The sequence below is a fragment of the Microchirus variegatus genome (genome assembly GCF_963457635.1).
Source record: "Microchirus variegatus genome assembly, chromosome: 21".
In the NCBI taxonomy this organism is placed as follows: domain Eukaryota; kingdom Metazoa; phylum Chordata; class Actinopteri; order Pleuronectiformes; family Soleidae; genus Microchirus; species Microchirus variegatus.
This window is the reverse complement of record NC_139822.1, coordinates 11,577,185-11,604,603: the sequence shown is the minus strand read 5'-3', so window position 1 is coordinate 11,604,603 and position 27,419 is coordinate 11,577,185. Positions and strand designations below refer to the sequence as shown.

General features: G+C 39.7%; 2 protein-coding genes across 2 annotated transcripts; one reads left to right on the top strand and one right to left on the bottom strand.

Annotated features, from left to right (window-relative positions):
- Positions 1-2,931: 2,931 nt before the first annotated feature.
- On the bottom strand, positions 2,932-14,479 carry LOC310942614 (calpain-1 catalytic subunit-like; the record flags this gene model as incomplete). Its single annotated transcript, XM_083908025.1, has 21 exons — positions 2,932-3,278; positions 3,382-3,434; positions 4,719-4,835; positions 7,153-7,231; positions 7,336-7,404; positions 7,492-7,553; positions 7,641-7,698; positions 8,354-8,431; positions 8,524-8,563; positions 8,679-8,887; positions 8,976-8,987; positions 9,788-9,945; positions 10,666-10,826; positions 11,026-11,100; positions 11,290-11,375; positions 11,767-11,841; positions 12,882-13,056; positions 13,151-13,284; positions 13,769-13,887; positions 13,979-14,048; positions 14,243-14,479. The coding sequence occupies 21 exons, from the start codon at positions 14,477-14,479 to the stop codon at positions 3,252-3,254; spliced, it is 2,094 nt and encodes a 697-aa protein (XP_083764151.1). The 3' UTR covers positions 2,932-3,251.
- An 8,331-nt stretch (positions 14,480-22,810) lies between these two features.
- Positions 22,811-25,476, top strand: cd93 (CD93 molecule). The gene has a single exon (XM_083907472.1). The coding sequence runs from the start codon at positions 22,865-22,867 to the stop codon at positions 24,575-24,577; it is 1,713 nt and encodes a 570-aa protein (XP_083763598.1). The 5' UTR covers positions 22,811-22,864; the 3' UTR covers positions 24,578-25,476.
- The last annotated feature ends 1,943 nt before the right edge of the window (positions 25,477-27,419 follow it).

Sequence of the window (27,419 nt, the reverse complement as noted above, 5' to 3'; positions counted from 1 at the left end):
GCTCTAGTCCAAGTGTGTGGATCTCACTATTTTCATCACAATATAAACATGTGAAAAAAGAAGAGACACGGGAATAATGTGGTCATAAATGTAGTATGATAATAGTAGTTACCTTTTCCATCATGAAACCTTCAGTTTGTAGCCTTTTGTGGAAGAGGTTTCAACATTTTGGATTAATTTACTCTACAGAATTATCCTCCATGGTTGACCAAACTAACTTAACAAAGATGCAGGTTTCAACAAGTCAAATTTAAGACTTTTTAAGATTTTTTAAGACCATAATGAATACAATTTAAGACCCATTTCAAATCCATACTGGCAAAAGGGTACAAAAGACATGAAGGAAAATTGGAGCCACAAATGTTTGAACTTGCAATTCGGCTTAGCTGTGGGCTTTCATTAAGTTTTCTCCACTGCTATGCTAAGCTGTAACACACCGCAGCGCGTGCACAGCACACTAACTGGTGTGCCCGCCTTGATAAATTGTCACCGGGCAGCACAGGTGGCCTACTTTAGTTCCGTGTTGTAGTCATGATATCGCGTCCTGAAAAATAGAAACATTTCAAAGCGAGACTGAAGTTTATGCATGTTTTAAATAAAAGTAAAGTTAAAAGATTTTTAAGACCTTTTAAAAATTGTATTTAAGACCTTTTATGAGATTTTAGGAGAATTTAGGACATTTAAAGGCCTTGAATTCAAATGATTGGATTTAAGACTTTTTAAGACCCCGCGGATACCCTGGATATAAACAAACTTCAGTTGCTTTAAAACGTTGCAACAAATTCACACAATGTTGAGTGGGCCTTTTCTGTTTGTCTGTTTTCAGGCTGTATTGACATTCCAGCTCCCCATACGGAGGGCACTTTACATCTCGACTGAGCAGGTGACGTGGAAGAAGCACACAGTGCTAGTAAAGCCATATTTTTATTTTATTTTATTTTATTTAACCTCTATTTAACCAGGCAGGATAGATTAAGAACACATTCTTATTTATAACTGCAGCCTGGCAAAAGGCAGGGCCTTATGACAGAGAGGAAAAATTATTTAAAACAAGACAATATAAACACTAGACGAAGTAAACATATTAACAAGACATTTACAAAGAAACAACTAAAAAACGCACACAAAGGTTGTTTTTTTGGTACACATTTTGTAAAAACAAATCTCACACAGTGTTGAGCAGCCAAAGAAGACAGGACGGGCTAGTAGTAAGCATTTTCTTCAAAAGGACCATGACAAAAGTTTTAAAAGCCATCTTTGAGATGAGAGCACTCAGCCTCTATAGAAAGCAACAGCAGCTTTTCTTGCCAACAAACTCAATTAACACCCTTCCCTTTGCCAGTGGTTGTTCTGCCCTGTGGTGTTTTCATTTATTGTGAAATGTGTTCCACAAGAATAATTAAACATGTTCACCTGGGTTACTGATGCCGATTAGAGCTAAAGTCGATAAATACCTGTGTGTATTAAAGGGTCATTTGACCTGGATGTAAATGCAGATTAAACACAAACACAACTACTGGTGAAAAACCCATTGAAGCCAATTATTCTTTTTTTCACCAGCTGGAATGGAGTACCATAGATAGTAAAGTTAACTCGAAAATTCTGCAGCAAAATTATGATCGCGCCTGCGTCTTGCTGCCGATTTTGGGTGGATTGTACTCGAGCTGCAACTAACGATTTTTTGTAATCGATTAATCATTTGGTCCATAAAATGTCAGAAAATGTCACAAAAACGTTGACCAGTGTTTGTCAAACCTGGAAATGATGATGTTCTCAGATGTCTTGTTTTGTCCACAAACCAAAATGATTTTGGTCAATAAGTTATGAATGAGTTTTAATGATTTCTTTGTTATGTGAAGCAAAGAATCTAAGAAAATATTCACTTTTAAGAAGCTAAAACAATCAGAAATTATGTTTTAATAATGAAAAAAGCTTCAAACTGATTATCAAAATACTTGACAATTAATTTAGTCATTGATTAATCAATTGTTTCAGCTCTAGATTGAACCCTTAAAACTAGTATTTAGACAAATTGGTATTTTGGTGGCATCAACCTAGAGAGTCCGATTCATAAGCCCCTCCCCCTTCCAAACATCTTTTCTAACACCTGCATTATAAAATCTGAAAAATTGGGTTAAACCCTTAAATCTGGAAGTATTTAGACAAAGTTGTACTTTGGTGGAATCAACCTTTAAGAGAGAAAGAGGGAGAGTGTGTGTGAGAGACTGACAAGCCTCTCCCTAATCCCCCCTCTGGCAGGTGCTGGCATTAAAAAGAAGAAGAACCACACTGAAGAACAACAATAGATGCTTGTTTTGCAATGCATTCTTGCAGGAGCAGGCACTCATTTTGACGCAGAGAGGACTGTCATCGGAAAGCACACAATAAATGGGAGCTTCAATGGTTTCATTTGCTTTACAACTTTTTCATACGGTAACAAGTCCATGTCTTTGGCATAATAACTGTCCCAAACACCGAACTGCATGTGTTGTGTGACAGGGAATCATCCTGTTGTCCTTTACTGATTTCACCCACAAGAGGGCAGAGGTGCACCACAACTGAACACCATGCTACAATCTCCTATAACTGGAAAACATATTTACAAATGTTCATATCCCTTTTGTTTTATGAGGAATAATATAAATGAATGTTCAAAGCGGGTTCCACTTCCTCTTGTGGTCATTGTGCTGCTTGTTTTGGCCCAATTGCTTGTTTCTCATGTGAGATCTGGCAACACCGGTAGGACTGGTTATGTTCTTGGAGGTTTCATTTATTTGCTTTGGCTTTTAATAACAGTTGAGTTTTTAATTTACTTATCTTCTCTACTTTTGTGTTGTTTCCATGTGTTATTGTATCGTATTGGGTCCTTTAACTTTATTTAATGATGTAAAGCACTTTAGGGCAACAGGGTTCGTTTTTAAATGTGCTACATAAATACATTTGACCTTGACTTTGTTGTGTACAGTAAATCAAATGTTAAGGGTGTAGGATTTTTGCAACTTTTATTGGTGAAGTTTTGCAGCTAAATATCCGTCACTCTCTCATTTTCCTTCCAAGCATGCAAGACAATCTATGCAATCTTCATTTAGCTTCATTTAAAATAAAACTGTTTTTAATGCCCCTTTGCGACCAAAAGGAAAACATTTCACCAAAGTTTTGGACCCTGGACCGTTAAGAAAGTTCATGCAGTGTAGTGGCTCATTCTCAGACAAACATTCGGAATATCATTGGCCAGGTCTTCTTCAGTCGGGTTAAGTGTACATCGAAATATAAATCCACTGGAAACAAAGAGAAACAGATTAATAGTGTCAATGAATGATTATGTAGGAAATCCATAATTGTGCCCCCCAGCATTGTAAACATGAAAAAATGTGGTATTACCTCGGACTCTTGGAGAGACATGGCTTTTCCATCCGACAGTTTATTGAAGATTTCTGTTGAGCAACACACAAAGTGTTAAAGTATAAATTACTTAACATATAGTCGACATTATACACAGGTACAGTATACGCCATATTATATTATATGTTATATCCAATATAAAAGATATCAGATTTCACCTGGCCCATCCATCCATCCATTTTCTAACACTTTATCCTTCACAGATGAGGGTTGCAGGGGGTGCTGTGCCAATCTCAGCTGACAGGGCGATAGGGGGGTACAACCTGGACAGTTCGCCAGTGCATCGTAGGGCCACACAGAGAAACAAACAACCATTCACTCACATACCTGCAGTCAATTTAGAGTGTCCAATTTGCCTAATCCCCATGTGGGAGGAAAGGGGAAAACCCGGAGAAAACCTGCACACGGGAGAACAGGCAGAACTCTCGTGTTTCGTATGGGTCTCGAACCCTGCTTCTCCTGGCTCATGCAATTTGTTTTCGCATTTTCATAGAAAACTATTTAAATATAATAAAATTTACCATGTGTACACTGGCAACGCGTTGGTCACTTCTTAAAACTCCCATAGAGTGGTACTATCACACATATATGTGAGTTATGGAGGTCTTCTTACATACATTAACTTGATTTTATGGTCAAAAACCTCTGAGTTGCTGCAAACGAGCTGATACAAATCTCTCCTCACTGAAGCTCGTCAGCCACGCTGTTTCAGACTGAAATCTCACCCCGAGAAGACCGACCTGTTGAGATTGGCCAGCCAATGAGAGCTTTCCCAACTGTCTTGTGATTGGCCAATACCTGGAAGTGATGTAATTTGCACATCAGCTCTCAGAAGCGCAGCTCCCCCTCTGGAACGGTGGATGCACTGCTACTCATTATCAAAACATTGTTTAAGAATGGCTTCATCGCGACTCCCCGCCGCAGTCCCTTTTACGCCTTTGACCCGGAGTCAGACCCAGAGTCAGAAGACACTGTCGCAAGTGTAACACCTCCACAACGGACGTTATTCTTCTTCTGCAGTTCAACGTACGCAAGCGGATGTGCCCGGACTAGTGCCTGGAGGAGGAGGATCTACTGTTCAGGAGACGGGATGCTTACGTCACGATTCCAGGCTTTTTCAGACGGCTTGCAGAGCCCGAGAATACAAAAAAACTCAGCGTTCTCAGCAGTGGCTGAGCTGTTTGGAAACTTTAGGGCTTCATAAACGAGGTAATGGTGCAGATACACATTTAAAAAAAGCATTGGTAATTTGAACTTCCGGTCTATGGGAGCTTTAAATGGTGTCATCTGTTGTTGTCCATCATGGTTTAACTTACTGTACATGCAGTCCAAGCGAAGAATGAGCACGATGAAACTCTCCAGTGTTATGTGTCCAGAGGTGGTACCGTAGCGCAGAGCCATCAAATTCAGCATGGCATCACTGAGGTGCTTTCCTGGTCAACAGAAGCAGAAGTGTTATCGCTGACATGTTATAATGTTTACAGGCAGAATTATTGGACAGTGGATCAACACTTGAGCTAATTTAGAGTCATGTTTTTTCTGTGATCTGTGTAAAGAAATAGCTCATTTTAAAGACATGCAAATTGGCATTACCGAGTATTTAAATGGAACTGAGTGGATGGAACTTTAAATGCAGTCGTTTAACACTTATAAAAAGAAAAAAAATGTGTAAGGAAGACTTACTGACTTAAACAATTAAAATCCAATATTTAAAGGATGTTGTTATCGTCAAAAAAATAAAAATAAAAAAATAAAATCGATAATAAAAGATATTATTATATATCTCTCACCAGACACCAGTACAGGAAACAAACCTAAAAACAAAACCAACGTGGACAACAGAAAAAAGAAAGAGGTTTTAGCAGAAAAAAAACAAGCCTGCTTAAGCCTGCAATATTTTCTAACATCTAGGTTTGACAGCCGCCTTCAGCTGGAATCTAACGTTTCCTGCTATTGTTCTTTAAACCACTTTCTCTCGCACACCAAAGTCCAGAGAGAAAATCATAGTTTTTAGCTCATGGGTACAAAAGAGCTGCAGGTTTGCTTGCTGCTTTGTTTGGCAATCGTGTGTCGCTTCAATAAATCGCAATGAAAGATTTCAAACAACCATTTAGTCACAAAATAACATATCGGAGCTTACTGCTGGAGGCAGCAGTGACTCAACAGCTCCTTTGGTACGTTGAGCAAGCAGTTGACACAACAAAACGAATGTTAGTTTCCAACCACAAAATGCCATTTAACAGCAAGATAAAGCAGCAAACATATGCTTAAGATAAAATACACTTAAGCAGGTGTAGATTTTACAAAGTGAGACTTTTGCTAACGGGCTGAAAATGTTTTCCTTGTGGTCCTAGCGGCAGCCGATGAAACCAGGCTTGCCTGACTTTATGCTGGTTCTTCGTACAAGGTGCCAGCAGGGGGCGTACATAGGCAGTCAATACACACAGGCAGTCAATACCTAATTTGCAATAGAAAATCTCTTTAACGCCCTTTACAATTGTCAAAACGGCCTCAATATTGCTAGGAATGCTTCTGCAGCATTAAAGTTGAGGATCACTGAGATTAACTGTTGTGGTGATGTAAAGGACTGCATAACTTACTGGTATTTAAGACTCCACATGTTCCTTTTTGATCCTTCTAATTAGGGGTGGGGAAAGAAAATCGATTCTCATAGGAATCGCGATTCTAATCGTCCACGATTCTGAATATATTCATAAACTTCAAAAATCGATTAAAAAAATAAAATAAAATTAAGTTTCTATTTTGAAAAACCACACAAAAAACAAGTTTGTGTTATTTGTGATCAATTTATTTTTGTAACTTCTGGGAGAAAAAGGCAGCTAGCCTAAGCTTTTATTTATGCAAGTTATTTTTTGAACAGTAAGTAAGTTTTTATTTGTTTTGAATGAATAAATGTTAACATTTGTCTTAAGTTTACCTTTGTGTGATCCCATTATCACATCATCGTATACAAACTGTATTGTTTTTATGCCATAATTTGCCTTAACACACTATGCATTGTATGAATTTTTGAATCGAGAATCGTTTTTGAATCGAATCGTGAGCCACCCTAAGATTCACATCCCTGCTTTAATGGTGTAGTACAATCTCTATATGTATACATGGGTGCTTGGTTCAGAAACAGAAATACATACAGAAATACTCAAAACAGAAAAGGATATACATGCTCTTCTACATACCAGTAGTAAAGAACATCCAAGCAATAACTTAACCAACTAACATCTAATAACTGTACGAGCAAAGGTGAAAACCATACAGCTAATGCGCTAGTCTATGATTAGCATTAGCGTTAGCATTAACGAGCTAGCGCAAACAACATAAACAACCAGATACGGGAACTACATATATATACACAGACAACCATAAACATCTTACTTACTGTTTTATGAACGCACACACACCAAATAGGCACAGGAACTCTTCTAATGCACGTAACTAGCTAACTATTTAACTCTCGGCACACTACTCACTGCTGGACCAACTCACACCTCCTCCCCATTGCTCCGTGACTCTGTAGGAGCCCCCCTCAGACAGCAGGGGGCGCAGTTCTTCCACTCAACTTATCTAGTTCACCAAACCTGCTGTCCTTCATCCCATGAACATTTTACATTTGCTTCTATTCTGCTTTCCACACCTTGCGATTTTAAAAAGTATTGCAACATATCTTAATGACAGGTTTGTCCTTTTAATACATTAAGAATAAATACAATAAACTCAAACCCAGTCTACCTGAAGCTTCAAATGCATTCCTCAGTTCACTCAGTGACAGTGTTCCTGTCCGTGACACATCAGTGAGGAAGAAAATGTTCTAGGGAAAGGAGAACACAAACCGTTGGCAGGAACATTTCCCTAGATCTAGGTGCATTTTACATTAATACGTGTACATCTGAGAACACTTAGATTAATCTTTACCTTGTACTTAACAACCTTGTCCCACAGATAGACAAATTCCTCCCTGTTAAGTTTTCCAGTGATGGATCTCTTTTTCACTCAGCGTTAAGTCAACAAATCTTTCAGGGGAATCTTGATTCTAACATTCGAGAGTCACGTTGCATCAAGAAAGGATACGTCCATCAGAGCAACCATGCTGCGGCAGTCATCGATGCTGAAGCCTCCGGACTTCAGCTCCCCTAAGTGAAACCATAAACTCTGCGTCAGACAGCACACTCACATGGACAACAACTGAGCAACTGTACCGTTTTCTTTACAGTCCTAACCTTTCAAGATGTTTTCATTCAGGAGCTTCTGGAGCTGCTCAGCGTCCACTTCGTGGTACTACAAACAAAAGCAGAATAAGTTAGGACTGGAAGCACTGCAGGATAAGAAATATCTTAACATCCTCGCCTATCAACTCTCGTGGCCCCTGACCTTGTCCAACTTACTTTTCCTAGCACAAACAACAGCAGAAGTACACAACAAACATAATAATGATGTGAATAATAATCTATTCACATACCACGGAAACTGATGTGGCTAACATGTTGGTATGTTGACAGTGGCTCTCTGTAGCTTTATTGTTTTTTTCAATTTTGAACTTAAACATAGAGGAATGATGAGACGTGACCAAAAAAAGTGAACTGAAAGTAAACAAGCGGAATATAATATATATTATATATATATATATATAATATATAATGTGCGTATAATATAACAATTCCATCTTTTTTCATGCTTTGCTGACTGATAGGGCATGCATAGTCCCAAATATAAGGATTTAAGGATAAAAAGTTGAGTTGATTTTGCATAATATGGGACCTTTAAGTATTCATATTCCCATAGCTTTCCATTGAAACAGACTTATTTTTGCATGTGGAGTTGCCTCTGGTGGACACAAACTTTTAACATAAAGTGCAGGTCACATGATCTGGTGATTAGGTTGTAAATACAATAGTTGCAAAAATGCAAGCAGGACACATGAGTGACAAATGACCTTGTCTGAGTGCTTGTGGAAGAGGGATGTCTTGTTTTCGTCGTCCTGTGCATTCTCCATTTGCTCATGCAGCAGATTCTAACAAGTAAATAGGAAAACAAGAAAAAGATTCCAGCATCAAACACTATAAAAAGCCAAACAATAACGTAATATTGTTAAACCCTGCTCACCTTCTGAAGTCGTTCATTTTTATAGTCATTAGAATTCTCGCTGTAAGGGAAAACACAGGTGTCCCACATGGGGTTAGTGTGTCTATTTTTTTCTAAATATAAACAGCAGTAAAAGTAACATAATGCCAAGTAGTGGGTTGAGAATGTGCTCCTACTAGCCATGGGTCTCAGTTTTGGAGTGGATGGTCAGGATGAAGGAGGACATCTCATTTGGACTGTAGGTGGACGGAACAATCAGGTACTCGCCAGTCTTCAGCGAGAGCAACTCCATCACCGCTCGTGCATTCAAGTAGGTTTTCGTTATGGCAACAGGTGTGTGCGTGCTGAAGAATTTGGCTGGGAACTTCCCCTTGTGTGCCCTGTCCTGTGACAATACATAGATTATGTTAGAGCGCATAGTGCGCATGGAGCCATGTGCTGTCAATGGTCCATGAAAATGTGTCGTCTCTTACTTGTTCAGGCACCTTGGGGAAAATCAGGACACAGCGAGTTCATGTTTGGGGAGAAATGGGACAAATAAATTGAAAATTATAATGATATCATTAAGATATTAACATCATTGCTTCACTGACAAGATGTTTGGTGGCTTTTACTGTGCAAATTGAAAATGTAGACCTTATTTTAAGGGATAGGCTGGATTTTTTTGAAGTGCTACTGTACTGTATGAGGTAGTGACATGCTCTCAACACTGACCTCAGATATTCGCTCACAAAGAAAGCATGTCAACAGGGATGCATTTAAAATAGTTTTTAGCCACTTAACAAAAGGCTAAAATATCTGCAAGAAAATGTTTGACAAAAAAAAAAAGGTGAACTATCCCTTTAAATTATGCATGGCCATTGTTGCTCTTGTATTTCATTGTTCACTGCTCTATCTCCCTGTCAGAAAGTCTTTGCTGACTGGAAAATTAAACTTGCAAACCACCATTTTTTAGGGGGACACAAGAGCTACTACTGCTGCCTTGTTTGTTGAGTAAGTAAGTCATTATGCAAACAAAGTCATTATGAAAACAAAGGATTTCAAAATGCCATGTTATTAAGGCAGCAGTGATTGAAAACTCCTGTGTGCTGTGATTTAAAATTGCTGGTTTCCTCTCAGAACTCTGGTGCAGACAGCGAACGCCTTAAAAAGTGACAAAAACACGGGTGTGACGTAATTGCTAAACTAAAACTTCCTCAGCGTCGCACTGTCGTGACCAGCATAAACTGAACAGAGCCACTGTTAATAGTATGTGCTTTTCCAACTGGAACATAACGTTGTTTACTTCAAACACAGATAATCCGATGTAGAAGTTCTGGACCAGGTGCCTGTTCCGCTTGTCGGGTTTTTGCATCAGAGACAGCAACGTGTTCTTTCCATCCTCTTTCTCTGAATGTTGACTATCGATCGTGATCCGATACTGTGGATTAGTCCAGAAAGTTTCTGTGGTAAAGGAAGATAGAAACCAGGTTAGTTTCACATCAGTGACATGAAGATGAAAATGTGTCTGTTACAGGTTATTCCAGATGGCTCTGATGGATTGTGGAATATTTACTTTTTCCAGAACAGGCAAAGTCAAGAAGTTAAAGTAAGGTGGAGTTCTTTTATTGACTTTCCTAGTCAAAAAGTCCCCTGTTAAGCTGTGTAAAAGTTTATCTTATCTTATCTCATCTTCACCACATTGCTTGGTGTTGCCCCCTGTTCCTGTCAAACTGGTTTCCCCAGTAACAGCAAGAGCTTTTTTATTTTGACTTTGAACTCACAATGTGTAAACTTCTAACATTGTGCTTCACTGTGGCTTGAACTATGCACTTACATAAGTACATACATGTCTTATAAGTTTCATCTGTGTCTTATGTTTCTGGCTGTTCTGGATATTGAACTTGGATGTTTTTCTTTTTTTCTTTTTTGCCGAGTATATTTATTAAATTATCTGTTTTGTGAAGGGTTACCTGTCCAAGGTGTACCCCACCTTTCACCCTATGTTCGCTGGGATTTGCACCAGCACCCCACGCAACCCTCATGTGGAGGATAAAGTTGAAAAACATCTACTTTCTCACTCTTTTCCCCACATACACTACCGTTCAAAAGTTTGGCGTCACTTAGAAATGTCCTTATTTTTGAAGGAAAAACACTTTTTTTGTGTTAAAACCTTGGACATACCTTTGTTTTGCGGACATCCTCCAGCAGTAACTCCCGAAACCCATCTGCCCTGATGCATGGCGGCTGTCCAGTGACAAGAGGAGTTTCCATCAAGGAAGTTTGGCGTGAGGCAGCAGATGCTAAGATCACTGTAGAATTTACAGAACTCTTCCAGGGCCATCCTGTCGAATTGAATGAGATCACACGCCTTGTTATTGATGCTGTAAATATAAAACTCATACACCAATCGACACCCATATTAATAATTGATGGAGATGTTGGGTCCTGAAAATGAAGCCAATGCAGAAGAGCCTGCAAGCTTATGATTATGATTGACATTATTATTGTTTTTATGTGCATGAGTTGAACCAATATGCTTACCAGAATTCTCCATCATCTCGCACTGAGTGGCACATTTCACGGTCCTGAGCATTCACAGTTAGCCACAGTGATGAACTTAAAGACAATAAGTGAAAGAAGAAACATATTATTATCAGGTGGTTTTTTTTGTGTGTGTTTTTTTAAGCCAAGAGACAGGCTGTAACAGGTTTCTCTTTGAGAAAAAGATATTTGCCTATTCACAAGAATGTGAAAAAAAAAATCAGAGAAAATTAGAGCTATAGATTTGGCAAACAGGGATCTTACTTGTCGCTCCAGTCTCCATTCCACTCTCCTCTGCCCCAGGGGTTCCACAAACGCACCAGGTTTACAAGTTTCCCTCCACTAGTTAGCTGGCCATCAACAGAGAAGAAGCTTCCATGACATAATTGTGCAATAAAGTATTGTATAGTATAATATATAAAGATATTGTTTGAAAACAATTCAGGTCAACTTTATTTCTAGAGCACATTAAAAAAAATACAACCAAGGCTATGCTATACAGATTTAAAGACACAGCAACATAAAAGGATAAAACACAAAATCAATAAGCAATTTAAATGTTCAATGGTGGGGGTAGATTTAATTTTCATAGGTAACTCATTCTAAAGTTTAGGGGCAGCTACAGAAAAGCCCCGATCACGCTAGTTATTTAATCTAAAAGCGGCCTGTTATTAGACCTCGGAACTCAGGATGGAGCGTGAACAAGACACTTCCTTAATTGACTTGGCAATAATCCTTTACCTGTTTGAGACCTGTGATAGTGTAGGCATGGCCTTGGACCAATCCATTTCTTAGGACAGCATTGTCAGGGGTCTCCTGCAAAACAAAGACATTCACCTTTGCTGAAAGTGGACTGACCTACTCAAACCTGTATAAATGCATACAAGGTCAAAAGGGAGATATATTATACCCTATTTCTACAAGTTAGCCGAGTTCCCTGGTGTCCTAATGAACATGTCTGTGACATGCTTTGGTCAAAATACCTTAAGGATGAAGCACCATAGCAGTTCAATCACCCTGTCAAAACAGCCCTGTCCAGAACACTCGGTTTTAAGTGACTGTCTCTTCAAATGCAAATGAGACACACTATAATGTCACTGAGGCTCCGGCAGCTAACAGCAGTTAGCATTTGGAAAAGCCATCACTGGCTCTAGCCAGCACATTGCCGTCATATATAAAATGTATCCACTGGACCTGTAAATCCTCTGAGGCTGAAAGTTTGTGTAGAACTCTGTGCTGCACTGCGCAGTCAAGAATAGAACACTTTGCGGATTCTTCCGGATATTATTGCCCTCGCCTGCACTCTCACGGTTTTTAGGGACAAAGCGGAGCTCCGCAAGACAAGTCGCGTGGGTTAGGGTTATCTCCTGTGCATAGAATGAGGTGGACCACAAAAACATGAGTGCTTCATATTTTTTCAGACTTTGCCTACTCAGAGTCCCAAATATAAGTATAAAAATTATTAAAAAGTTGATTTTTGCATAATATTGCCCCTTTAAAGACAGGGATACAATCAAAGATTGATTAAGAATTTAACATTATTTCACACCCATTCACATGTTGCCAGCGCAGCCGTCATAAGCAATGTGGGGCTAAGTTTCTTCCCCTCGATAGACATCTCTCCTTACCACTGAGCTACCATCGGCGCAAGTGATGTGTATGTCATTGACAAGGGCTTCTTCAACCCAAATGTGTATATTGCTTCCAGTTGAAGGCTGCATTTGCTTGCTAGTTGATGGACAGCTAAAAGAGTAATGTCAATCATTAATGTAAAAAAATGTTTGCTCATAATCTGTACCCTTTAAAAAGAGCAGACTATTTGGATGATCTGTCTGTATGGTGTATTTGTGCTTTACCCCAGGAGGTGTCCCACAACTTATCAGCGAAGTCGTCTGTCCAGCCCTGAACATCAGGTCCCACATGTTCCATGGAGGATCTGACAGGTTGATATGCATGAGGATGCCACCAGTGAAGTCCATCATAGCCTCTGCTGGAGTCCCGGCTCTCATGTCAGCATAGGAACCACAAACCCTGACACAAGTAGATTTGATGTAAATTTAAATTCTCCACAAAAAAAATGGAAAAACAAAAACAATTAATGTCTGAGAAACTTTTCCTTTCATACTTTGCGTAGGCTTTCTCCAACAAAGCCGGCCAGAACTCATGTGGGTTTTTGGAGTGGACGAAGACTAGTCGGCCATTTATTGTTGGAAGCTTGTCATCAATGACAACATCCACCCACATCCCAAACCTCCAGAACTGGTAGCAAACAGAGAAATTGAAACATGAGGACGAGATAATTTTTTTCCCATTTTTTATTGAGGTATAGCCATGACGCATATGGCGCTTATCGATAATACAGTTCTAGCACGGCTCAGCTTTTTTTTTGGTACCCGTTCTGGCAAGGAACCACAACCCGTTCAGCTGTATTTTACTTTAGTGACTGTGTCAGACGGACTCTGTGCGCCGCTCATGCAGGAATCGTTTTTTTATCAACTGATTGTAATGATTCAGTAGACTAAAAACAACTGCTTTGCTCATCACTATTTTCGTGTTTGTGTCGAAACAATGTCATATACAAGTATACTTATATGTTAAGGCAGAACCTTTAATAATAATCGCTGTGTGCTAGTGGCTGCATGCTAGTCAATATGACTATTCAGATTCAGCAGTTACATGCAGGATTGCCACTAAAAATATTAACTTGAACATGATGTGTGTGTGCTTGTGTGTGCGTTATTACCCTGAAGTGAAACAGCCCACAGTAGTTCTCATGGAATGTTTGCCCTGGAGGTATAACTTGCTTGAGGATTTGAGTTTGGAAGGTCAGCGCTCCGATAGATGCAAGAAACCAACAGTTTCCTGAATAAGAGCATGTTATTACATTTAGATGCGAGAAAGATGTTGATGCACACCAGTATGTTATGTGTTATGGAGGAATAAATGTACCTACCAACCGATCCTTGTTCAAAGTCAAACCTGGAGATCCCATCAAGTATAACGGATGGATTTGAACAAATATCCTGAGGAGGAAGGAAACAGCATAATCATCATCGTCGTCATATACCAATGTAAGGAATACATTTCTCCAGGGGTCGCCACAGCAGATAATCCGAATTTCTCAATTCAATCCGTTCAGTTCAGTCAGTTTTTGAGGTGTAACTCCTTTAATGCAATTAACTATGCATTAACATTCAGTTCTTCTCACAACACTCACCCATGGTCTTAACCACTGCACTTTGGACATATCACTGGGTCTCAGCAATCCCTCGCCGATGGACCACGTGACAGGTGGGAACAGCTCATCGACGTACTTCAAGTTTTTTGTGAGACAGTAACTTTTCAGCTGCTTGTAGTCCTGGTGGAATAAACTCTCAGGGTTGCTTGAGCTCCCGAGTCCACTTTTCTTGTGACGGGCCTCCATGATGTTCAGACACACACCGGGTGGAGGCATTGCTGCGCTTTTTAGGTTCAGCTATAAGAAAAGGAGATGAGAGTCCTATTTTAATTTTTTAAGATTTCGTGTGGAAATAGAGATTGAGAAATAAAAGTTTAAAAAAGTTGTTACACTATGTGGGTTGAGAGTTCTTAGTTGACCTAGTTTTTGGTCTTGATCTTGACTCAGTCACATCCCACATTGAACTTGGTCTCGACTCGGTACTCTTGGTCTTGGTAATGACATACAACGTTATTTCAATCCTGACAATAACATACCATCTACTGAGGTCAGGGAAGTTACTGTGATGTCAGCACCTATATAAGACTTTCTTTCTAAACCCAAACATTTATTTCCTTAGGCTGTTCGATGATTGTAATAATTTTAGGGATGTGAATCTTTGGGTGGCTCACGATTCGATTCGGTTCCGATTCTTAGGGTCACGATTCGATTCAAAATCGATTCTCGATTCCACCGATTCGATTCATACGATTCTTGACTCAAAAATTGATACAATGCATAGTGTGTTAAGGCAAATTATGGCATTAAAACAATACAGTTTGTATAAGATAATGTGATAATGTGATCACACAAAGGCAAACTTAAGACAAAAGTTAACATTTATTAATTCAAAACAAACAAAAACTTACTGTACAAAATTTAACTTGCATAAATAAAAGCTTAGACTAGCTGCCTTTTTCTCCCAAAAGTTACAAAAATAAACTGTACACAAATAACACAAACTGGTGTTTTGTGTGGTTTTTCTAAATAGAAACTTAAATTAATTAATCAATTTTATATAGAACATTTTCATTTTCTATATTTGTATGGCCTAGTTTCACTCAGTTATTGATGCATGTTATATGTTGAGGAGCATAAAACAATTGCATCAGTCAGTCTTGTGACAGTTCCACGGTTTAGCACTGTACTGAATTACTATAATTTGAGTCCGGCACCATTTCATTCAGTCAAAACAAGGTATCTTAACAGATGTGTGATTACCTCTGTTTTGTACTACACCCTTTTAACTTAAGTATTTAAATTATCACATTTTTCAAAGTCATAAGAAAGTGTTTTAATTATCCTAAACAATTATTTTGTGAATAAGAGTCACAATTGGTATCTATCTTCAGCACACACTTCAGCTTTGTGTCGTGTAAACTAGAACTCGTAAACACCTGCTACCTTGGTATAGCGCCAAATCACAACAAACATTACGTCAAGGCAGAAACCTTTAAAAAGTGGCATTGTTTTTCTTTAAACAGCTTACCTCACCAGCTCAGAGAAAGTGTGTCGAGCGACGAGGAACGGCGTATCAGCAAATGCAAGGGAACAGGTTCTGACACTTACATAAAGGCCTGTCGCTGCCTCGAGCTGCAGCCACTCTTGTGTTATCTGTTATGTAAATGATCTTTGAGCAAACCCCGCCTCCAGCCACCTGCAGAGCAACCTGGTGTCTCTGTTGGTTAGAGAAGACAGAGCAGATATAGATGAGGCAATGACATATTTGTACATGTATTTTTACAGCACCAGAAACCAAGGGTTCTCATAAACATTTTTAATCATTATATCTGTTATCAAATCGTCATCCATGACCATGTGATCTTTAGTCATCAAAGTAGAACTGAAACAGAAAGCAGCATAAAGGACAGGCACTGACTGAGTGTAAACACTGTCACGGCACACTTCATATGAAAAGGTGCTGAGCTCTATGAGCAGGAAAAAAACATTTCAGATGACTATTGGATGGCTGCTTGCATATATATATATATATATATATATATATATATATATATATATATATATATATATATATATATATATATATATATATATATATATATATATATACTTACACACATACACATATGTGTATACATATACATACACACACACACACACACATATACACATACATATATGTACACAGATAGATACATATACATATACATCTGCCACTTCGGGCCTTAACTAGAACTGTGGTCTTCCAATTCCTCACAATGTTCCTCACAGTTGAAACCGAGAGCTTAAATCTCCGAGATAGCTTTCTGTATCCTTCCCCTAAACCATGATGTTGAACAATCATTTTTTTCAGGTCATTTGAAAAAAAAAAAAAAAAAATACAGTAATCAATCTCCATTCTCTGCTTCAAACTGTCCAAGGCTCTATGTTGTCAGCCACATATTTGCATTTAGTTGTCTTCATGCAAATGAGATACTTGCACATTATGAGAGGAAACTTTCCGACAGACAACATGAACTTTACTTTGTGGCGACATGAGCTCATCTGTAGGAGGGGTAGCTGTCAGCGAAGGCTAACCCTCCTACGTAAGTACATAGTGAGTTGCTGCTCACTACTTAGGTGGAAGACATAGGTGACATTGCATACCAGGCAAATGCTTTGGGCCCTGAAGAAAAACCCAGAGGGACATTAGCAATGACAACCATAAATCCTCTTAATAAGCAGCTCACCGACACATACAAACCCTCTTAATGGGGACCCTTCTGACTAGTGGGAGTATCGCTGAGAAAAGGTATCACTTCTCAAAACACACTGACCAACATGAGTCATTTCCTAGACTGACCTGCGAGTGGCAGTAACGAGCCCCTCATGAGCAGCACATGATGGGCTCTTCCATTATACAGTTATTCACTACTCTGTTTGACTCTTTCTATTATTTTTTCATTAGTGATAATACCATATACCTGGTGCTTCTTTTGATGACCTGCTCTCACACAGCTCCAAGTGAGCTGAGCCGATACTGACAGACTGCTGGCCACCGATTGGTCAGAGTCACCGGAAGAGTCGTGAGGCCTCAATAGTTTGTGTGTTTGTGTTGCGCATAAAATGACATGTTCATGGCGTTTCACAAGCACTGACTACATTTTTATGAGGGCTTAGGGTGTACAGGTGATGATGGATAGTGAAGGGCCACAATTAGCTTCTTTGTGGTCTAGGATGAAGATAGAATTTTTCCATTCACTTACAATAATAATGTGTCAGAGACCGAGTAAATTGTGTTTAAGACCAGTCTGGAGCATGGCAACTGGTGAGGTTACTGATTAACCTATTGTCGATTAATTGGCATCAATAATTTGACCAATCAACAACATATTAATCAGTTAACCTTCAATGTCTGTTTCTTCTCTGTAACTCACAGTCAGTGAGAAGTTACCACTTCTTACTGCAAGAAGTCAAAATGCATCAACGTGCAGCTCTGAGTTGCCCTAATTGGCTGCTACATATGGTGCCACCCCTCAGGCAGAGGACAGTGCAGCCACTGCTTGTGGATCACCGCTTTTCAAATGTATTGGAACAGCACTGACACAGAAGTAATAAAACATCCTGTATGACAAACTGTCAGTCTCAGCTGTTTATTAGACTCACAAAACAAATGTGTCACACACGTCTATCTAAACTACATCCGTGTAATTATTGTTAACGATTAACTGACAATCGTTAATGAACTCTCAACCTAAGCACAACAAGCGTGACATAACCTCTGCTCGGTGTAGACAGGTGATACCTCCCTGTGATCTAATCCCTTGCATGCCTTGACAATCCACCCCCAGTGAGGTGTATTTGCATCTCATTCCCCTCTTGAATCGTTCTCTGCAGGACTGACATCTGCAAAGGTTAAACCCGTTTTCTCATGTTCATGTGAACAGCAAGTCAACATGAGAAACCACTTTATGCAAATAAGACTTTTTTCAGACACTTGTCTGCATCAAGTGCTTTTTGCTCAACTTTTCTATAAAATCTGAAATCAGACCATCACCATTTACTTTTATAGCCTTTTACTTTTTCAAGTTTTTCCATCTAATTTCTATCTCTTTTATTCTGCTCCTCTTAATCTCCTGATTTCCTTTTTATATATATATATATATATATATATATATATATATATATATATATATTTTCTTTTCAAATTGTGATGGTCGTACTACATCAACTCTGAATCGATTTATTCGTGTTGTCATGTCTCTGCATGCAGGCGCTGCAGGCACCTTTGTGAATGAAACATGCGTTACAAACAAAACTGCCGGAACTTGTCTTACCTTGCGTGTAAAAGTACATTGAGGAGTTCAGGAAGTGCATTAAGGGTGCGTCCAACTCTATTTTTGCCAATCCTTCAAGAGTCTGGCTGGGATTTGCACTGTTATTACACCAGTTTAATAGTTAGTTATTTAGAGAACACTGTGTGTCTTGCACAAGTTAAACTTGTAAAGGTGTCTTTTGATCACACCTATAAAATCATTTGTAATTGCCCTTAAAAATAAAATGGAAAATAATTTACTACAGGTCTGCATCATTCACTCGCTGTTAATTTTTGCAATGTGCCAAGAACTTCTCTGTTTGTTTCATTTCAAATCCATTGTAATGGTGCATAGAGCCAAAATAAAGAGAACTGTGTCGATGTCCAAATATTAATGGACCTATACACTGATTCTTGCATTGTAGTCAGATGAAATCAGCAGACACGAGGAAACGTCTAGCATAGATAGGACATGATCAAAGGTTGTTCTCATAAATGTCTGGTTAACTATGGACTTTCTTGTATCTTCCCATGTAGGTGTATATAGACATTTTATAGAATACCGTTTTCTGCTGTCACACCTCTTGCTACCTTATTATTAAGTAAATGCAAAAGAGGGACTCTTAACCATTTACAGGCCCCTAGTACAGTGGAACATTTATCAAAAGGTTTTAAATCAAGGTCCATGATGGCAGCATAATATGGCACCATCATATAATAACACAGCTATAGTCAATGCTATTTATTGAGGTACAGATCAAATTCAGCCTAGGGCCCCATAAATGTTTGGGCCGTCCCTGGAGCTAGTTAATACCAATGTAGCCGCATAACGTTCTGAAACGCACAGTGAATTATTAAAAGACAGCGTCGAACATGAACAAAAATATTTCTTAATCCCTATATGTGACTTTGAATGAACACTAGCGTAATGTAGATTAACAACGTTAATGAAAACTCACCCCATAAGAAGATAGAAGGTTTAATAAGAGGTTCTGCTGAAGTCATAAAAAAAACAATTGTGCAGAAGTCACAAAAACGAGCCAAGCGAACTTTGAACTGTGGCATATTTCCAGATTTCACAAATTCAATCCCATTTTTAAACATCCTGAACATTCATTTGCTCAGGTGTGTCTAGGTTGTGCTGATAAAAAAATGATATGACACTCTATATTGCACATTCTTATAGCCTCTGTATATACTTTATATTTTTTAAAAGCAGCCTATATGCTCTGTGTTCTAAGGGTTAAACAATTGTTTCTGGATCTGGAACTGTGCCATAGCCATGACCATGTAACTGAAAATAAAGAAAGAGTATCTTTTCTTTATCTTTCGTGGTTTATGGAAGATTGCACACATTATTACTAGAGCTGTCACTTGATTGTCTCTAATAACCTCAAAGGCACTGTGCTCTCTGTTGTTAGAAGAAGCAGTGTCAGTAAACGACAATAAACCATGAATTTACGATCCCCTGAGGGTGAATCATTCTTACTGTTACTCTTAGCACCACGCGCAGGTATACCAACCTGTCAGTCTGTCTTTTAATATTACAATAATTGTTTTGCCAATAATAAGCATATGACAAGAAACGTTCAGTAGCCCTCATGGGAACCAAAACCTGGTCCCAACGAGCCAGAACCTACTTTCTGAAGAAATGGTTGAGTTTAGTGCCAAGAATTTAATTGTGGTTAGGTTCATGGTTGGGCATTAACTGGTTATGCTTAAGGTTAGGGTTAAGGCTTTGGTTAGGCTGTCCAAATGAAGTCAGTGCAGAGTCCTTAAAAAGATAGCTCCACAAAGTTCTGTGTGTGTGTGCTATGTGAGTCGGGATATGTCCTGTGTGCCTGTGAACAAACACAGGAAGTGTTGACTGCATGACAGACTTCACAACAACACTCAGGTGATGAACAGCTTCATGGAAAAGTACCTTAATGTATAAAGGCTTCTCGACATTATAACCTCCTCCACTGCTTCTAAGGGAAAGCAAACATTACTGAAGGAAGTAATAAAATGAGTAATGTGAAATCCAAAACCTGCTTGCACTGTGTGAATGAACCTTTTCAAAATAATTGAATGATAAATTCACATTTTATGACTGTACAATCGCAGATTAAGTGACTTACTGTATTGGCATTTTTATATTTTTATGTCCATCCTGTTTAATGCTGCTGTTTGATGGCTGTGTCACTCTGGTCATAAAAGGTTTAATCTGATATAATTGAATGATTTTCGCGTGGGACATGAAAGCAGCCGTCTGTATAGTTTTCAAGCAGATTCTATTTAATTGCCTGCGATTGCCCTGTGGGTGGAGAGTGTCATACTCTCTTTCCTGGGATTGTGATGGGTGCATTTCCTGCGTTTTGAACAAACGCAGGAAGTGTTGTTTGGATTCATATGAATGTCAGTCCTCAGTGCAGGCCACGTAATCTCACAAGTGTGTCCACTTTGCAGCGTGAACAATCACTGTTTCTCATTTTTCCTCTTGCTCATGTTTGTGGCAGTCTATATTTAAATAAACGCTACAAAAAGTGTGTGCAACGTTAAAGGGATAGTACAGGTTATTTGAAGTGTGATTGTATGAGGTATCAATGCAAAGTCAGCATTAAAGGCAACCAGCTTGAGCGCACTAAAAACTGATCTCAGCTACTTAAACGTCTACAATTTCTTAAGAATTTGTTTATCAATCAAAGGGTGTGTCTGAGATCCATTGTTTATATTTAAATGACTAACTTACAAAATGAGGCAGCAATAGACCTGCACCTCCCACATCCCCGCAAATGAAAAAAATAGTGCTGGGCACATTAGCGCGCTAACGGCGTTAATGGCGTCAACGTTAACACATGATGCGTTTCCATGACGACTAACCAGAAAAAGACGTGTGTTACGTCATGGTTACGTGACTCCCAATTGTTAAAAGTCCCTAATGAGGCTGGTATGCTGGTTATTTGTAGCGCTGCTCTTTTCGTTTAATAAACAGACTGCTCCAATTTGAATGTCGGCGCAGCTAACGGCGCTAAAGGAGCTAACGGGGGGTCCTGTGTTCCCCTGTCACATACAAAGTGGGGAACATAGGACGGACCTTTTTTGGGAAAAACGGGGAACATAGGACCCTTTTTCAAAAATAACGTCCAATGCTCCCCGATTGGGGAACATAGGTACGACCCTGTCAATAAGCACATGCCTCCATGTCTCATCGTATCATTTAACACTGGAACAAAACTACAACACAATGACTTTAGTAATGTATGGACTACTTACAGTATATGTATAATTATGAGGTGGTTAAACTATATTTTATGGTACAGCAACATAAAGTACACTACCGTTCAAAAGTTTGGGGTCACCTTTAATTTTTTGTTTGTGTTTTCCATTAAGTGTCACATTTTTATTCATCAAAAGAGTTGTAAAATAAATTTAAAATACAGTCAAGACATTGACAAGATTAGAAATCATGATTTTTATTTTGCCCTTCAAACTTTGCTTTCGTCAAAGAACCAGCAACACAGTTTTCAGCTGGGCTAACATAATTGCACAAGGGTTTTCAAATCATTCAATAGCCTTCTAACGCGATTAGCAAACACAATGTACCATTAGAACACTGGAGAGATGGTTTTATTCCATTAAAAACCAGACGTTTGCAACTAGAATAGTCGTTTACCACATTAACAATGTATAGAGTGTATTGATTAATTTAATGTTATATTCATTAAATTAAAAGTGCATTTCCTTCAAGAATAAGGACATTTCTAAGTGACCCCAAACTTTTGAACAAAAGTGTACATTCGTATCTTACCTCCCACTGTGCAACAGATTGAATTCGGATGGTTTTTTTTTTTTTTAACGCCTTTGCCCATGACCACACTGTTCACTAATAATAATAATAAACTACCTCCCATATGAAAGTATCTATAAAGTTTACTATATTATCATATTATAATTATTACTAATGTGCAGGTTTTTGTGAGTTCACCCACACCATCCATGTGAATTGTCAGAGCGTCTCTGAGGCTCTGACCCCTGCATGTTCCTGTATTGTATGGCACCACAATTAAGGGAGTCAGCTTAGATGCCTAAAGTCTGCTGAGGCCGGAGACATCTGGAGAGCCAGTCAAAACACTGTGGGGCCTGCCATTGTTTTCTGTCCTAAAAACGGAACTGGTCCGCAGCGCAGAAAGAAAGAGCCTGTAACTGCTGCTGTACGCAATTTCCGTCTTTAGTTAATGACCCTCACGGGATACAGGAGCATGACTGCAGCGTTTGGACCCACACCACTTGTATTTTTGGCTACGAATGGACGACTTCGCATTGGTGATATTTTAGCATAAAATTCCCGCTGGATATCAGCTAATCTGCTGAGCTCTAAAGCAATTATGTTGTGGATGTTTCTACTGCAGCTCATAAACAGTGTTGAAGGGTTACCAAGAGCTGAATATGAGCCTCTTTGCACTTCTAACGCCTGCTTCACTCTACATACGGACAAGGTCAACTTTACGAAGGCTCATCAGAACTGTGAGGACAACGGAGGTTATTTGATGACGATTAGAGACAGAGGAGAGGAGGATGTGCTGCGCTCACTTCTCTCTCAGATCCAAGGACAACATCAGGACAAGCAAGTTAAAATTTGGATTGGATTAAAACTAAACAAAGGGAGCTGCGTGTTCGGTGGCAACACTCTCAGGGGGTTTACATGGGTGACCAGGGAGGAGGATTCACACTACTCCAACTGGGGAAGAGAACCTGTCTCCACCTGCACAGAAAGGTGTGTGAGGGTGAATTACAACACGTTTGGTGAGAATCAACTGAAATGGACAGATGGGACATGCAAAATCAATGCTTTTTATGCATGCAAGTTTTATTTTAAGGGGATGTGTTCACCTCTGGCTCTCATGGGGCCTGGGAAAATAACCTACACTCCGCCATTCTCAAAACTGCCCCAAAAGAACAAGATGAAATCATTTCCTCTGGGAACATACGCTAATATTTTCTGCAGTGGTGACCAGCAGCTTTACTACTCTGTGTGCTTGGGGTTGGATGAAGCCTATCTGTGGACGGATCCTGGCCCATTTTGCAAAACAGGGCAGCGAAATTGCACAAACAACAATGGAGGATGTGAAGACGAGTGCCATCAGGACGGAGATGATGCTCGGTGTGTTTGCAGAGACGGTTACGACCTGGATGAGGACGGACTCTCCTGCAGAATAATAGACGTGTGTGGTGTTGACAGCTGTGAGCATCAGTGCGTCATGGGGGAGACCGGCTATTCATGTGAATGTCGAGAGGGGTTCCAACTACATAAGAACCAGCACAATTGCTCTGACATTGATGAGTGTCAAGCACAAGCCTGCGAGGATCATTTGTGCGTAAATACGCACGGCAGTTACACGTGCAAATGTAAAGATGGCTATGAAATGGTCCACGGGGAATGCAGCGATGTGGACGAATGTGCGCAATCGAGATGCGAGCACAGCTGCGTGAACAGTATCGGCTCCTTCTCCTGTTACTGCAACGAGGGCTCCGTGTTATCCCAGGGCGATCACTCGTGTTTGGACATCGACGAATGTGCCAGCGAACGCTGCCAGTTCACATGCGCCAACACCGACGGCAGCTTCTCGTGCACGTGCCCGCCGGGTTTCTATCTTGAAAGCGACAAGTGGACCTGCTCTCCAGATATGACAGAGGCATCAGCTGTTCCATCAGAGGACACAGCCGATGAGGAAACACAGGAGAACGCCACAGAGTCCCTAACCAGAGCTACAGTGGAGCTGCAGCACCAGTCTCCTCACACTGACCCACCACTTCCACACCTGGTGAACGTCACGCACAGTGGTCAGGAGAGCAACACGTCACTGGCACCAAGTTTCGTCAAGACTGTCAAGAGCAAGATTATCATCTGCGTGCTTGGTTCAGTCATACCCCTGCTGGTGTTGGTCGCAGTGACTTTGGCTATTGCAATTTTCCGATGCAGTCGCGCTAAAAAAGAAGCCAAGAAAAACATGACTGCAGATGGCTACTGCTGGGTTTCCTCTGGTCTGGATCCACGTTTAGAGAAACTATACGAGTCTATCTTGACTGATGACCTATGACCTCAGGGTTAAAGAGAAATGACTCTTGACATTATGCTTATTTGTCTTATTTATGTCTTTGCAACCTCTGTGGGTTAAAGGTCCAGTTACAAACATTTAGCATAGGAGAAATTTAATATACCAACATATGTATATTTGGATAAGTCTATAATTACGTATACGTTTCCATAGCATTGGCATAAACCATTGTTTTTTTCTTTAGGTAAGGTCCTTGCTTTATGGAGGCTGCCATCTTGTGCCAACATGTTTAAAACACGTTTTAAAACATGTGTTTTGCGTTCTCCGAGTTCACAAGTTCCCTGACATGCTTAAGAAAGGGAGGGGTGAGTGGAGGAATCCTCTGTTTATTATAGACTGCATATTAAAAATGGAATTGTTCTACTGGAGGCCAAAAATAAGTCAGTTTGAATGAAAGTCCATGGGGAAATTACCCAACTTGTCACTTGATTTACAGCAGTATTTACGTTCAAGTTTATGGTCTAAATCACTAGTTTCAGGTCCTCTTTAAGAGAACAACACAAATGAGTGAACACCAGTGTGACTGATAGCTGGCATAGTCCAATAGATTCCTGGTGACAAGTGATGGTGAATTTTCTATTTTTATTCATAGTCTATGGTTACAATCTGCATATCACTTTATGTCTAGAGCTGCAACTAACGATTATTTTCGTAATCAATTAAACTGCCGATTATTTTCTTTTTAATCGCTTGGTCCATAAAATGTCATAAAAAAACGTTGATCAGTGTTTGTCAAACTTGGAAATGATGATGTCTCGTTTTGTCCAGAAACCAAAATTATTTAGTTTTAATTAATTCTTTATTATATGGAGCAAAGAAACTAAGAAAATATTCACATTAAAAAAGATAAAACAATCAGAAATCTTGTTTTAATATTGAAAAAAGCTTCAAACTGATTATCGATGATCAAAATAGTTGACGATTAACTTAGTCATCGACTCTATTTGCGTCACTCATTTTTCACTCACTGATCCTTTATACAATGTTTTGTTGTGAAATTATTATATATCAACTGTTAAACCAGGTAAGACACAGCAGCAATGTACGTGGGCAGAAAAACAGACTGTTTGAGAATTACAGATATGTGCATGTGTTGCTGACTGTGACAGGGCTGTTCGTCTATGATAAGGCTGAGCGTGTGCGGAGAAAGAATATATTTTGGTCTGGACGGGGTCTTATCTTATGAGCAGAGAAAACTGCCGTTTGGTGAGGCTGTGGCTCCTGAGTTGATAAAGTGTTGTCTGTGAGAGACACACATCACTGCTGAACCACAGCTGATAGAATATAACGTTATTGAGGACACATTTCTATAAAAAAAGTAGTGTTGCAACCAGAGTCGGTGGATTCAGACTCCATTTGGGCAAACGTTGAAAAGGGACACATCTAAGACATCATGGCCTGTTTGAAGCTGAAGACGATGAGGATTATCCTGATGTCTGTTATTTTTTTATCGTCCGTTAGGACTGGATGTGGCCTGTGTAGGCCTGTTTGTACTGAGACGGGCTGTGTAACTGTTCACCAGGACAGAGTGGATTTTAAAACGGCAGTTAAAGCATGCCGTGATAGGCACGGAAAACTACTTACACTTAATCCTGAGACACATGCGAGTCTCCTTGACAATTTGAGGCAACAATTGTCAGGAAACTTCTGGATTGGACTGCGTTTACCAGCTGACACCTGTAGCAACATTTCATCCCCACTCCGAGGTTATGAGTGGCTCTCCCGTAGCTCAAACGGGAGCTTCATTCCTTCCTCTGAGACCTGGAAACACAGCGTTAAAGTCTGCTCTCCGAGCTGCGTGTCACTTTCAAATGACCAGAAGTGGACAGAGAGACTGTGCTCAAACAGAACCGATGGATATCTGTGCAGAACAGAGCACTACGATGCGTGTCTGGCAGAAGAAGTACATGTTCCGCATGTTTTCCTAAGCTCCACCGACTGTTCAACAGGCCCCTGTCAGCATGAATGCACAGATTTAAGAGGAGGTTACACATGTTCTTGTTTCACTGGCTATATCAGAGACAGCAAAGACCCCAGGAAGTGCATCTGTGACAAGCCTAGATGCCCCAGAATGTGTCCTGGACATGATGTGTATGACTGCTACTGTCCTTATGGCTACAAAAACGTTTATCGAGACGACCTAAACTACGAGGACTTCTTCTGTGAGGACATTGATGAATGTGAGATAGTTGGGTATTGTCATCATAACTGTAAAAACACATTTGGAGGTTATGAGTGTTCATGTAAAGAGGGATTTGTCCTGGAAGACTCTTTCAAATGCATTCAATCAGACAGTGAGAGTTTTCCGGTCACTACACAAATCACTGTCGGATTTGTTAAACCTACAATCAAAAATAACCATACTCGGAAGACTTGGTCGACACCTGCTGGGGGTTTCCTCTGGTTATGGGTCTGTGCTGTTGTGGCTGTGGTACTGTCAATATGCGCCGTAAGGATGTATGTTGTTAGGCGTCGGAAGCAACGAGAGCAAAACTCCCGTCAGTGATCAGTGTTAACACTGGGACTCCTTAATGAAATGTGCTTATGTATTATTATTAATAATAAAATTTGACTATTTTCATTTGAAAGCTCATAAAATGGAAATCCTCAAGTAAAATGTTAAGTAATGACACAAATATCTCATGATGTGACTTTTCTAACTTTCCTAATCTCTTTGTATTGTACACACCGACTTCATGTATTCCAATGAACGCTCCACTCTTGTCATCACTCATGCTCTTAGAGCGCCATCTAATGTTATGTCAAGCAAACTGCAGTATCACTCTCTCTGCATTTACCACAGCCAGTACTCGAGGTTGATGTG